Source organism: Ipomoea triloba, chromosome 12 (genome assembly GCF_003576645.1).
Source record: "Ipomoea triloba cultivar NCNSP0323 chromosome 12, ASM357664v1".
Classification (NCBI taxonomy): domain Eukaryota; kingdom Viridiplantae; phylum Streptophyta; class Magnoliopsida; order Solanales; family Convolvulaceae; genus Ipomoea; species Ipomoea triloba.
In genome coordinates this window covers 28,222,522-28,236,876 of record NC_044927.1, presented here as the reverse complement: position 1 = coordinate 28,236,876, position 14,355 = coordinate 28,222,522, and the positions used below count along the sequence as shown (strand labels likewise).

Below are 14,355 nucleotides of genomic sequence, written 5' to 3'. Positions count from 1 at the left end.
TGATTACACGTGGACGGTGTGGGTTTAGAGGAAATGAAGCTAGGAGGAGGGAGGGGTGAATTCTTTGTTGAAAGCAAAGGTGGTGGTGGATGGTGGTTTCATTTCATTTGGTAGTATATATTATATGTATATGTATATGCAAACAAGCTAAGCAAGCTAATTTAAGGAAGGCATTATATATATATATTGTTGGTTGTGTTGTTAAAGTGCAAATCAAATCATTACTGACTGTACCAATAACTAACCAAACTCCCTCAGCTCCCATCCATTTTGGATGAAATAAAGCAATCATATCCCTCCCACCCATGCCAAGAACCTTGTAGTCCAGTGGCATCAAACTCTTCCCTTTATAGGGTGGTGGGTTCGAGCCTTAGTGGGCAATATGCATTGTAATAGAGTTAGTAGTATTCAAAAAAATATCCCTCCCACCTATACTATCTATCATATCATATCATGCATTCTTCCTCACTAGTACATCACATACACTTACAGGCTTGGCAATTCGGAAAAAACACCTACACCAGTATTCAACATATATCTATAGATATGGTAAGTGAGGGCACCTATGTGTATTTAATTTATTTGTTATTCTTTTGAATGTATAATATTTACATACATTTACCCGGTAAGAAAGCTGCAATGCTCAAATTTGGCACCATTGTTATATCATTTAACATTCAAATTGCATGCATATATGACCGCAGTTATCGTAGTATGTACACTCGGTTAATAAATTATATACATATTATAATTAATTACATTCAGTTTATTTACATGTACATAATAGATTAACCAAAGTTACCTAATATGTTAACTAAATGTACATTATCTAAATATCATTTTAGACAAAAATTTAAAATACAATATAGACTTTGATCCATGTAATACGACGCTGTTTCACAATTTTTTTTAAAAAAAAATAAAAATTAACGGCATTAACGGCTCATCATCGCAACAGAACACAAACTCTACATTCACAGACCCTATACTCCATATTCACAATTTGAAAACTCCACATTCACACATTACAGGGCTATATGTTTAGTAACTATATTACCACTGATGCATTCACACATTCAGAACTCTATATTCACAGGTCCTATACTCCATGTTCAATACTTGGGAACTCCACATTTATACATTGCAGGGCTACAAGTTGCTAGAACTCTGTTAACTCTACTACATATTCACACATTCATAACTCTACATTCACAAATTCTATATTCCATATTCACAATTTGAAATCTCCACATTCACATATTTCAAGACTGCTATAACTCTATTAACTGTACTACAGATTCACACATTCATAACTCTACATTCACAAATTCTATACTCCATATTCACAATTTGAAACCTTCGCATTCACACATTTCAGGGCTATATGTTTAATAATTTTTTTATTTTTTTTTATTTTTTTTTAAAATAGTGAAACAGCGTTGTATTGGACCCAGGTCCACCTTTGCCTCCCACAACACCAATTCAACTCAATTCAATTATTGCGTTTGTTGGGCCTCTCTACATGACTATATGCATACAACTAATACAAGTTCAGGTATTACTGCTACGTACCACCCCGGCCCATCTCAAGCGGATAGTAACTCACGTGAGCTGCACCTGCTCTAGGGTTTTAGCGCTCCTCTCTCTAAACCCTTGTTCAACCAAAAAAAATTGCCATGCCAGGCCATTTCTGAAACTGAAATGAAATGACACAAACATCATCTTCTTCTTCAGTCATAAATTGGGAATAGCATGAAACCCCTTTTCCCCAGACCCGTTTTCACCCTATTTCTATACACAACCACAAAGCCCCCTTGCTATAAGCTTTTCCAACTCTCCCATTTTTCCGCCGCCTCCCATAACCACCCTTCCTACCACTCTCGCCGACATGAGGAGGATGGGCGGAACGTTAAGGTCTCCGTTTGGTGGGATTTCGAGAATTGTAGCTTGCCGCCCGCCGTCAATGTCTTTAAGGTCGCCCATAGCATCACTGCCGCCATTAGGGCCAATGGGATCAAAGGTCCCATCCAAATCACCGCATTTGGAGACATTCTCCACCTCCCGCGCCCCAATCAGGAGGCACTTTCTTCCACCGGGATCAATCTCACTCACATTCCAAACGGTAAACCCCTCTATCTATTTCTTCAACAAACCATATTTTCTACACTGTTAATTACTTCCTACTGTGTTCAACCCCAAAATTACTTAGCTTAGCTTTCTTCAACTTAGTCTAAAGACTAAAAAAAGAGGCTGCTTGGTTTTTATATCATACATTATTCATTTCTTTATTACCATATTTTCTGACTCTGAATGAATGTGTTAATGCTCCACCCTTCACTTCCTCCCTTACTTTGGAAGTTGGTTCATTAATCATCCTCCTTCCAAAATTTCAGGTGGAAAGAGTAGTGCCGATAGATCTCTTCTTGTAGATCTTATGTATTGGGTTTCCCAAAATCCTCCACCTGCACACCTTTTCTTAATCACTGGTGATTGTGAATTTGCTGGTATTTTACACCGCCTAAGAATGAACAACTATAATATCTTGCTTGCCAGCCCAGAAAATGCTTCTGTTGCACTCTTTAGTGCTGCTAGTATCATGTGGCAATGGAATGCTTTACTCAGAGGGGATGACCTTACAGGAAAGCATTTTAATCATCCCCCAGATGGTCCTTATGCTTCTTGGTATGGCCATTACAAGGCACCTCTTGAAGACCCTTTTGCTTCTACTGTGGACCACCAAAATTCTCCCCATACTGATTCTGACCTCTCTGATTCTACTTCAGATCCAAAACCTCGCCCAATCCCAAAGCCTGTTACCAAGTATATTCGTCATATCTTGGCCTCAAACCCCAAAGGACTCTTCATTACTGATCTTCGTGCAGAATTGGGAAAAAGCAATTTGAGTATTGATAAAGACTTCTATGGATATAAAAAGTTTTCCCGTTTTCTCTTAGCAATGCCACATGTATTAAAGCTTCAATCAGGAAGTGGTGGTCAATTGCTGGTTCAAAGTGTTGCTCCTAAATCATCTGAACAAAATGAGTGCAGTTCTGGCATTACTGCGGTGGAGCCCTCTGCTGCTATTGTAGGACAACCTGACAGTATTGCTGTTCGTAAAATGAACGGCACCAAGAGTTCTTGTTCTGGTAGCCCAAGCAAGATGTCATCATCAACTTCATGCTCTGGACCAAAAGTGGAAACTCCACCAGCAAAATTGCAGGAATCACAAAAAGTGCAAGAGCTCACAACAAAACTCTTGTCAAAAGAACAACAGTTGGCACAAAGTACACAAGATCCCACAAGTGGAATACAAGTGCCACAAGGGGAGCTACCACCTTCAAGCATACAGATTACAGAGACTAAAGCAACTGGGAGCCAAATAAATACTGCAGAGGATAAAAGTTCTGTACCCAAACAGGGGCTTTTTAAGAGATTATGGAAAAAGTGGTTTGGGAGTAAAAAGGAGTATGATGCCAATGAGAAAAACTGTAGCAGCTCTGATAAGATACCTGCTGAGCGAACAACAATCAATGAGTCTGATGCCAAATTAGCAAGTCAGTCTGAACACTCCAAAGGCTTAGATCCTTTCCCTTCTGGAGACGAAGAAAAGGTGGATGAAAAAAACAGTGTGAGTTCTCAAGCCATTATAGAAAAATCCAGCAGCCAGTCTGGATTTTTTAACAAGATTAAGAATTGGTGTAGACCTTCGGAAAGTCTGTCTCCCCTAAATAATTCAGATTTTGAATCTGATGAGAAAGTCACTCAGAATAAACCAGGTTCTGGGACACACAAGAATTTTTCAGAGGATTCATTTTGGAAGGATATGGAGGCTTTCCTGCATACAGAACAAGGTTCTACTCTTGTTTTACAGTCAAGGACTAGGTACTTCATTACTAGTTACTACCCTCCTCTCTGAATGCTCCATGCCTAGATAATGCTAAAATACCCCGCACCAATGAACAATTAAGAACAATGCTGAAGTTAACTTGTGCATTGGTGTGGGATATTTTAGCCAATTCCCCTTCAATTAAGGTTATATTGTTCTAAATCCATTTTGGCTGTATATCAGGTTGCAGTTGGCACAGAATCTTCAACAGTGTGGTCCTTCGTCTCTCAGATCTCTTTGTGAAAATGATCTTCTTCATCTGGTAGATTTGTTTATTTCAGATAAGAAATGGGTGGAAGAACGCATTCAAAGAACCTTCCCTTTCAAAGTATCTCGGTCTGCTGTAAAAGCAGTGAAAAATGCTTCTCACAGCTCAACTGGGTTGAGCAGTATCTTTCTACATGCTGAGCTTCCAACAAAGTTGCAAGAAAAGGATGGAGAGAAGAAACACCAAAATCCTCCACATTCAGGAGTGTCTCAACCTGTCACCCAGGGCCAGGGGAACTCCTTTGGGAAGTCTAGAAATGAGGTACTTGTTGACTGTCAGAAGCTTGTGCAGGAGATTGTGAGGGTACATCCAGAAGGGTACAATTTGGGATCTTTCAGGAAGCTTTTCCTTGAAAATTATGGCTATTCACTGGATTTACAGAAGCTTGGCTATCAAAAGTTGGTAAATCTTCTTCAGATAATGCCTGGGATAAGAATAGAGTCAAATTATATGATTCCATCTGGTAAAGATGTAAATAGTGCGGCCAATGAGTTGTTTACTAAAGAAAGTTGTGTTGGAGATAGTGTAGCTACTTCTGACAGTGAACTAGTGGATGCTTCAAGGAAGGTTGATGATGTTGACTCTCCATGGGCAGAGCTAGGACCAATTTCAAAGATGACAACCCTGAAGAAGGATGAGATGGAAGTGGGGTCAAGTAGCAGAATGGATTATGAACCGTTGTCTGATGATGATTTTTCAGACATGGATGAAGAGAGCTTGAGCGTATCCTCCTCCACAAAACGAGAAAGTGCAAAACCCAGAGAAAAGGAAGAGAGCTCTTTGATGCAGATCCTTGATTCGTGGTACAGCAGGAAGGAAGAAAGCAGTGGAAATGGTGCATCAAAGAATGTTGATGGGATGGACAAATGCTGCAAAGATGATGCAAAGCAATCTGCTTCTTCAGAGTCTGTGAGCATCAAAAGTGATAGTCTTGTAGTAAACACTGGAAAGAGGAGCAAACCATCAAAGCCCTATTCATTTGTCTCAGATCAACCTCAAGATCACAAAGATGAGTTGATTGATGGCATATTGAGTAGTTTAAACAAGTCAGGGCAGCAATCAGTTGAGCCGAAAACACAGGCAAGTCCTTCCTTTAATGGGTAGTAGAACAAATATTTAATAAAACTGGAGCAGCTTCTTTTTTCTTCACCATCATACAAAGTCAAAGGTTGTACCCTTATTTTGGAAAGCTAAAAATCGGATTCAGTATATTTTGGTTCCGCATATGCATATATGCATGCTTTTACATGCATTGTACAATACACTATTTTTCTTGAAACTTGAAACACATACAAGGTTTATGGAAGAGCATATCTAATTATCCATTATGCCTATTTAACAGTAAATAAAACCATACATAACTACCCAAAATTGTGTTTGAAGACAAGCTAATTTGGCATGCTAGGGAGAAGAGTAAGGGTGTTAACGAACAGAGCTTTCGATAAACTATTTGTATTTATGTTCGGTAAGCGTTTAAAGCTTGGTGAATAAATGAACAGAGTTTGAACATTTATAGGCTCGTTTGTTATGAGCTCATGAACAAGCTTGTTTAGTGTTTGTTTAATAATGTTCACTAACAAACGAACACGCATAGAAATGAACACTTTAACAAATGAACAAATGAACACACGAACACTTTAAAAATCTTAACAAATGAACACGAAAACAGCCCTAGAGAGGAGAAGCAAAGGAAGCGAAATAGGCAACAAAAAAAGGACTTCACTACAAACTTCAAATGCTGTAGCCAAGGAAGTGACAATTGTTTTTCCTTCCTTTGCAAACAGAAAATAGCCTCTACTTATTTACCAAAACCAAAGTAAACAAACTTCAAACAAGCATTAAATGCCCATATACACAATGTTGTGTCCTACTGCACACATGGACCTCAGACAAATCAGCGATGATTCCTGCCCTGATACCCCCCACCTTTATTCTTGGCAATGAAGCCGTTCTTTGGCTTTGGAATCTCGTGAATATCCATCACTTGTATTGTCCTTTGCTTTTTAGCTTCACAAAGCAAACAATACACCACAAGAGAACAAACCTCAATCAAAACCCAAAATGAACAAACTCTATAAGGAAACACACTCACACTGGACTAGCAATACAGCAATACATTCCAAAGTTCAAAATCAAACCATTTTGAGCTTCTTGGTAGTTCTCCTGTAGCCTTCTCCTTGCTGAATTTAACTTTTCCATATCAATGGTAGATTCCCTTGGAGGCCTCTGCAAATACCCATAACAAGTATCAACAACTTTCTTGTTTTCTTGTTTTATATATGGAAAATTTGGTGGAAAAAAAGGGATTAATTTCCCTCTCAAATATTGCAGTTAAGAAATGGAAGAATGAGCTTAATACACTTGGAGGAGGAGCAGATTGAAGTGATCTCGGAGGTGCTTCATTTCGTGGAACAGACTTTGGCTTCTGTTCTGGATCTGAGCATGAACTCCCATCTAAAAAGGAATTATTAGTAAAAGAATGTCAAAATTGGATTATACAGCAAAAGTAATTGACAAGCCAGGATCTGATTCTGCCTTGGTTCTTACTTTGAGGATTTGGAGAATACCCAAAATCAGGTACCTGCAAAGACCATAACCACTTTAGACCTTAGAAGTATGTACTTTTAAAACTTAACATATTTAGTTTTGTGAGGTGGGAAATAGTAGAGCAGTATTAATTGGAATTAACCTGAGGATGACCATTTTGTTGATTTTTTAGTAAGTTCTGCTGGGGCGAGTCTCCATCTGCTATTGTCACCAATACCATTAGTTACAAATTACATTTAAACTCCATAGACATTTAACATTTTGACTTGTAAATGCAAGAGGGAAAAAATATATGGCATTTTGGAGGATTGTACCAATGAGATTCGAAGATGTTTGTTCAGATTGATTGAGCTTCACCCACTTATCTACAGTTTCTTTCCATTTTCTACCGAAAAAAACCACCTCATTAAAACATACACACACAAGAAAAAAGCTAGAAATCAGTTGAACAACTTCTGATCAGCCACTTCAATTCCATATCCACAGATAAAACCTCAACCTAATAATTCAATAATTAGTTTATGTGTGAAAATCAAACCTAACTAATTGCTTCACCAATCTCCTAACTTCATTAGATGGATGCTTCCTCAATCGATTCACGTGCCTTCCAATATCAGTTTCCTAATCAATATTGAATAGAAATACAGGATTCATTAGTTGTATCATCCAGTAAAGGGACTAAGAAAAGGGGAAAGCTTTTCTGGTTTAGTAAAAAAAAACAAACCTTGAGAGCTTGAAATGTAATATCCATATCAGCAAGACTTTGTAACAACTCAACAACAGAATCTTCAGACTGTTGACAAATAAATTCAGACAATACGATGAAGCTAACACATTACACACACACACAAAATAGCATAGCATTAATTAAAAAAAAAAAAAAAAAAAAAAAAAAAACTAAGACCTGTTCCGGATCTTCAAGTTGCTCTTTGATCTCGAGAATTTTAGTCTGCTCGTCATCGAACAAGCCTCCATAAGGATCCGCGTCTTCGTGTTTGTCTTCTTCTCCTCTTCCATCCGGATTATCGTTGGTGTGATAATTCGGGTCGGGAGTCAAAGGACTCTTACTATTCTCCCTCTCAGTCTCAACATTGGTATTAATATTGTAATTGGTAAGTTGGTTGGGGATGAAATGAGTGTTGCAATTGGGGCAGGGGACGGAAAACAACTTCTCCACAATTCCGCCACGCCGATCCTTGAAGTCGGTGATATAGTCGGACGAAGCCACGTCAATGGCGGTGTGGATGAGCGTCCAAACGTCCACTTTGGAATTGGATAGAATTACGCGAAATTCATCCAAATCCATTATGGAAATGAGAATGAATAAATGTAGATAATAAAGTGTTATCTGCAGAAGACAGTTGCAACGAGGGTGGTGACGTGATATATGAAGAAATGAAGCATAATAATTGGGTAAGGCGTAGATCCGATCATCATATTCCTCTTCCTATTCCTATTCTGGGTTGGAGACTACAGAGAAGGCCTGCGCCTGACGATTGACGATTGGAAATCTTCGATTTTACTACCAAGGCAAAGGGTTGGACGTGGGGGGAGTGAAAATCATCATTTCACGTTTTATTTAATTATTATCACGTTTTAAACGTTTGAAAACAATTATTAATAAGTGGTAGAAGAACTTAACGACACAATTGGTAATCCAAGATAACATATTTATTCTCATTGGAAGGCCAAACAAAACAATGCGACTATGCGGGGAGCGAATTGAAGCGATTTAGGTGAAACAATAATGCGGTGTGTCCCAGTCCTACTAATCTTCTTGTACCTGCCTGTTAACCTTCTTTAAACCACAAGTTTAGCCTGTTTAGGTGATGTTCCACCAATTACTTTCACCCATTTCTTATTTCTTATTATGCTTCAAAATGTTTATCGATAAAAAAGAAAGAATAAGCAAACAATATTGGAGTTTGGGCTCTCTCCAGCACTAGCTTACATAAAACAAAACAATTTTCGAGCCCAACAGTGAGTTCAATCCCTCCTCCCTCCTCCTGCTCCTGGATAACTAAAGGCAAAGGCCTTATTAAAACAAAAATATAATGGCACTGCGATGTAACACATTATTATTTCCTTTATTGTTTGTACTCCATCATCCTCCAATTCAAAAAACCCAATCATGTTTATGTCTTTATTAATACAACTACAACACACAATCAACAAATTTCAACTTTTACACAAATGGACATCATTACTTGTGAGCTAATCTTCTAAACAACCATCTCTCTCTCTATTTACCCAGTAAACTATGATTTCATATACATTATTATTATGACTAAACTAGAAAGAAAGATGTCACTTTGCTTTATGTGCACCAATTGTAATCTTACACAACTCTAAGGCACAACCACTGTGCCCCTTGTAAAACTTCATGCATCCACCATCAGCATCACTGCATTCTTTTTTCTGCAGCAGGCAAGGGGGGATTTCCAACTATTTGCTGCTACTCATCATCATTTTCTTCATTTTGATCCACACTTGGTCTTTCGCCATCTTCTTTTCCTGTTGCCTCCTCCTCCTCCTCCTCCTCCTCCGCTTGGTTTTGCCTCATTATTTGCACCAGCATTTCTCCCTTGGATTTAGGAACATCTGAACCTCTATGTTCTACCCTCCTGGACTTGCTTTGATACAGAGAATCCAGCAAGTGGAAGTAAGGGCACGTCTTTGAATCTTCAGGCCTTTTCTTTTGTGTTTCTTTTACTCTCCGATAGTACTTGTTTATGTTCTCCCACTTCTCTTTACACCTTTTCGCACTTCTGTCATATCCAAGCTTCTTCATACCTGCTGATATCTCCTCCCACAATGGCCCTTTTGATCCACTATCTTGGTATTGCAAGTCAAGATTTCTCCGAACTCTAATTAAAGCTTCCACTTCTTCTCTAGGCCACCGTGAAGAGCTTGTCTGCACAGAATTACTCTCACCACAACCACTCTTCTCTCTCTTTTCAATACTACTTCTCTCAGCAACATTCTCTTGCATGTCATTTCCTTTGTCCACCACATCTTCTTCGCTGCCATCTCCAATATTTTTCTCTAACACACTTTCTTGGTTCTCAACACACTTAGGAGATATGGGGGTCGGGTTCGTTGGCAATGGTACAGGGATAGGGATAGGTTGCTGTGTTATCTTCTGCAGAAAGGCAATAATAGCTGCATCCTTTGCTGCAGCAATGGCTCTTTCCTGAGCTAATGACTCTTGTTCTCTCTTCAGTCTTTCCATCTCTTGCCTCTTCCACGCTTCTTCTCTTGCCATCCGATCCTTGTCACATTTCTCTATTGCTTCAAGGAACTTGCTATGTAAACCCTCTTGCTTCTCTAGCACTTCCTTCATCAACTTGTCAAAATAATCACCCAACTTCCTCTTCCTCTTAGCAATCCCTTGAGATTCTTTCCCTGACGAAGAAGAGGTGGCGGATGTGGAGGTGAAATTGACGTCCAAACTGAAGTCTCCTCGAGTATGGCAAGGCTGCTGTATTCTGAGATCATCTTGGCTTAAGCTTGTGGTGGGTTTTAACATTGTGAGGGGTGTTGCAGGAGATACCAAGGTTGGTTTTTCCAGGGTATTTTGGATTTGGATTTGATGGGAGGTTGGGGATGGAAGTAAAGAGTGGTGGGAGTCAAAAAGCTCCAACTGCTGGAAGAATCTGTAATTTTTGGCATTTTGTCGTCTACCAGATCGGCCTTCCTTTGTTCTCTTGTGATACTTGTAGATGTTCTCGAATTTCTCTTTGCACTTCTTGGCATTTCGATGATACCCAAGTTCCCCCATTTTCCTAACCATATATTATATATATAAATAATAAATTCAAAACCCAGTCGTATATGCGTATGCCTCCGATCCGGCATCAAATTGAAAAAAATCATTACTACAATAATTCAAATACGGAGTAGTACCGAATTCTCAAACAATATATATAATTCACTAAGATAACAACACTCCTACTTTCTGAATCAATAAGCAAGCATGTAATATAACTCAATTTGGAAGAGATTTATTTATGTAAACAACAGCTCAAATCGATTGATTAATTGATGATATATATCTCTCTGGGAAAATAAAGCTGATGAAATATTGAAAATATGAATACCTGGAGACTTCATCCCATAGAGGGACTTTGTGAGAGGAGGAGGAGTCACGAAATGCAAGCTCCATTTGAGACCTTATGTTGAGCAAAGCCAGTGTTTCCTCATGGGGCCACCTGTTCCCACCTGAATTCCACTCACCTCCGCCTTCATTATTCTTCTTCAGCTCCGCAGCAGCAGCACCTCCTCCTTCATCGCTTGAATTTTGCAACAACACTGGAGTTTCCAGCATATCTACTACTGGGACTAGGAGGAGGTTATTAAAGCTGCTCAGATTTTTGTTTTACCTTTGTGGAGGTGAAATTTATTGGATGGGGGTAATTCTCAAGTTTAATCCTCTGGACCAAAACGTGTAATCAGCATCTTTTGCCTTGGGGTACGGTTGTTTTGAATTATTGAGTTTTCTATTTTTTCTTTTCCTTTAAGTAAATATTCCAATAATTTAAAAAATCCAATGGGGTTAGGTAACAATTAACAGAGCAAAGCCGCAAAGGGTGGTGACTGGTGACTGGTGACTGGTAAATTAGGGTTTTGCGAAGGGGGTAGGCAAAAAGGGATTGTGTGGAGACTGGAGGAGATGAATCCCATAGCATAGATGGATGCAACAGCGACGTGTCAAGCCAGCCAGCGCAATTGGGTGAATTTGTGAATTTTCTTTGTTCACATTAATTTTGTCCACGCCCAATCAAATTGGTGAAATTCGGATTTTTATAATGCCTGGTTTCACGACACGAGGTAGTCGGACGGCGAATTAATACAACCGTAAAATAATTTAGCAAGAGATTTAAATTTTAAACCCCTTCAATGTGTTTATAGTGGGTATTTATACAAGATTTACATATATTGGGAAATGAAATAAAAGAGTTAACAAGTTTGATATTAAGAAAGTTTCTTAAACCATCGGATTTCTTTCCTAATGCCGAAAGGTGACGGCTCGGGAAAATAAACTTTTGAGTATGGGATGGGGGACACGGTGGTCTTGCTGCGTGGCCTCGTTAACATGTTGCCTATGTATCTTTACAGGGGCACAAGGGTCTGAGTGCGGAGTGCCGATTGAACTTCCAAGCATCCTTGTTAATCTTGTAGTGTAACTAAAAAAAATGCCTGCCATTGATTGGGCAGTTGTTGCTGTCATGACGGGTCCTCCTTCTGCTTAACTGGTTGGCACCTTAGCTGGTTGCTTAAGGGTACGGTTACTAAATGAGGCGTATCAAATACACCATTTTCATTTTCCTGCCAGTTAAAATTTTGACTTTTCACATTTCCCCAACTCTAGTTTAATCGTTGAGTTAGTCGTCATGTCCGCCTGCCAACCGTTGGATGCCTAAATAAACGAACACTTATTGAACACGAACATGAGTAGCTTATCGAAAGCTCTGTTCGCCATCACCCATATCTTGAATGTATAATTTAATTTGATCCAATATTGCATGCATATATATGATATTCGCAATGATACTATATAATATAATTTGACAAAATATATAATATGGTTAGATATGGTAAAAAATAAAATAAAATAATACGGATCGGAGTTAAAAAAATAAATAAATAAATAAACAGAGAGTAATAATAAAGTAAAGGTGGCCTTTGAAACGGGAAAGGGACACATAATGATGGGGCTAATCAGTAGAAGGAATAGATTTACGTAATAATCTGATTCCGAGTCTGTCTCTTTCACCCAACCCATAAGGCCATAATACAATATTAAAGAATCTTAAGGCATGTGTGCGTTTCTGTCATATTCAGCTTGCCAAAGAGTGAAGTAATTATCTTCCACCATTTTTTCTTCTTATCTCAACAGCCTAGCTACAGCAAAAAAAATAAATTAAAAGTAGTGGCCCTAAGCTTTTAAAAGTTGTCCCACACGCTCCCTGAATGAGACATATCAAGCTAGCTAGTGGATTGATTTCGGCGTATTTTGAAACCCACCCAATTAATTTATACAAATATGTTATACATTTAATTATCAATTTATCACCCTAACATTACTACTGTGCTACGTACAGAATAATGCTCCTATCCGTTTATATGTACAGTATATATTTTGAATTGAATACATCAACTTAAAATTGAATGGATCGAATTGCTTTCGTATAAAAATTATTGCTTAAATTGTCAATTTTAATTCATGATTTTTTTAATCTGCTATATACGATAATAATGATGAATAATTACATAATAATGAAAATAAATATATAGGGGTGAAGAAGCAGACCTGATTGTATTATACTGTTTTGGATATAAAGGGTGTGTATGTGCAAGTAGTAATGATTTGAGGGTCATTTTCTTAAAGAACAATGATTAGCCAATTTTTTTGACTTTTTCTTCATGTTTATCTTCCACTTTTATGCAAAATATTTTAGTGATTTGATTTGTTAACCAACTTTGGAATAATATAATGTAAGCTTGAGATTTTAATTTATCTTGTTCGTAAAGCAAGTCTTGCTGATGCTCTGTTTTTACTACTATCTACTCAATATCATCTAATCAACTTCAAAATTATTGCTTTGATTAAGATTAGCTTGATTATTGTAACAATTTTGTGCGTGTGCAGGGTTTAGAATTAAGATTAATTTAACTTAACAAATTGATGGTTTAGCCCTGACCGCTTATCATGTTTGCGGGTTCACTATCGTATTCATTTGTCATTTTTGGTAGCTTGCTTAGCCACTTCGAGCCACTTGCATTAGGACCCCCAATCCCATCCCCCCAGCTCGTGGAGTGCTGAGTCGAGGTAAGAAGACTATTTGCTTGAATGTTCAGGTTGACAACCGACTATATGGACAAAGAGTGATCTTGGCTACCATTTGCAATATCCCCCCTCATCTTTACCATTTGCATTGAGTACTTCTCACGGGTACTCAAAACTAAGGCTCAAAGCCCACTTTTTACCTATCATCCGAAATGCTCACAGTTGGGTATTACACACCTCGCCTTTGCAGATGATTTAATGCTTTTCTCAAAAGGAAATCCAACATTGGTCACCATCCTCCTTAATGCTCTAAAGGAGTTGGAAGAAACTTCGGGGTTAACTGTTAGCATTGAAAAATCTAACATCTTTGTAGCAGGGATCCGGGATAATAGAGAAATCCCAAACATCACTACCATTTAGATAGACAGAATTTACCCAACGGATCCAAAGCGAGTCCCTCTTGGTGTGTATGTTCCACAAAACCTTTGCGAAGAAGGATGTGTTCCAAACTTTAAAATCATGATGCCAAGCCCCTCCTTCTTCCTTTGGAAAGCAAATCTTATCCCAAGTGATTAGGGAGACTCTCCGTCCCCAAAGAAATTTCCACAAAGAAATGCTACATGATCAATCACATTAGCAGGAAGGGGAAAATTTTGAATCCAGAAACTAATAGTACCTTGGATTACTGAAATTATGAGCTCAAGTCGTCCAGCGTATGACAAGGTGCATCCCTTCCATTTTTCGACTTAACCGAGTGATTGCTGTAATTAGGGGAAAAATTGAGCAACTTTGAGCCTCTGCCATCAAGAGGAATGCCCAGGTACTTTACCGGAGTTGGCCTTTTGGTATTCCTGAAAAATCCAA

At 38.4% G+C, this 14,355-nt stretch overlaps 3 protein-coding genes across 4 annotated transcripts; 1 reads left to right on the top strand and 2 right to left on the bottom strand.

Annotated features, from left to right (window-relative positions):
- Positions 1-1,602: 1,602 nt before the first annotated feature.
- LOC116000458 lies at positions 1,603-5,486 on the top strand. The gene is made up of 3 exons (XM_031240546.1): positions 1,603-2,122; positions 2,394-3,882; positions 4,070-5,486. The coding sequence occupies exons 1-3, from the start codon at positions 1,753-1,755 to the stop codon at positions 5,256-5,258; spliced, it is 3,048 nt and encodes a 1,015-aa protein (XP_031096406.1). The 5' UTR covers positions 1,603-1,752; the 3' UTR covers positions 5,259-5,486.
- A 261-nt stretch (positions 5,487-5,747) lies between these two features.
- LOC115998679 (probable mediator of RNA polymerase II transcription subunit 26c) lies at positions 5,748-8,658 on the bottom strand. Of its 2 annotated transcripts, none has more exons than XM_031238307.1 (9): positions 7,606-8,658; positions 7,426-7,494; positions 7,240-7,322; positions 7,016-7,086; positions 6,844-6,899; positions 6,702-6,735; positions 6,514-6,608; positions 6,293-6,380; positions 5,748-6,161 (listed from the first exon to the last, which is right to left on the bottom strand). In XM_031238307.1, exons 1-9 carry the CDS (start codon positions 8,005-8,007, stop codon positions 6,049-6,051), a joined length of 1,011 nt encoding a protein of 336 aa, XP_031094167.1. In that variant the 5' UTR covers positions 8,008-8,658; the 3' UTR covers positions 5,748-6,048. The 2 variants fall into 2 exon arrangements, with proteins under 2 accessions (XP_031094167.1, XP_031094166.1); XM_031238306.1 differs by having other exon boundaries at positions 6,844-6,902; positions 7,606-8,657.
- Positions 8,659-8,769: 111 nt separating this feature from the next.
- Positions 8,770-11,216, bottom strand: LOC115998678 (trihelix transcription factor GT-2-like). Its single transcript, XM_031238304.1, has 2 exons — positions 10,802-11,216; positions 8,770-10,486 (listed from the first exon to the last, which is right to left on the bottom strand). The coding sequence occupies exons 1-2, from the start codon at positions 11,026-11,028 to the stop codon at positions 9,157-9,159; spliced, it is 1,557 nt and encodes a 518-aa protein (XP_031094164.1). The 5' UTR covers positions 11,029-11,216; the 3' UTR covers positions 8,770-9,156.
- Positions 11,217-14,355: the final 3,139 nt, after the last annotated feature.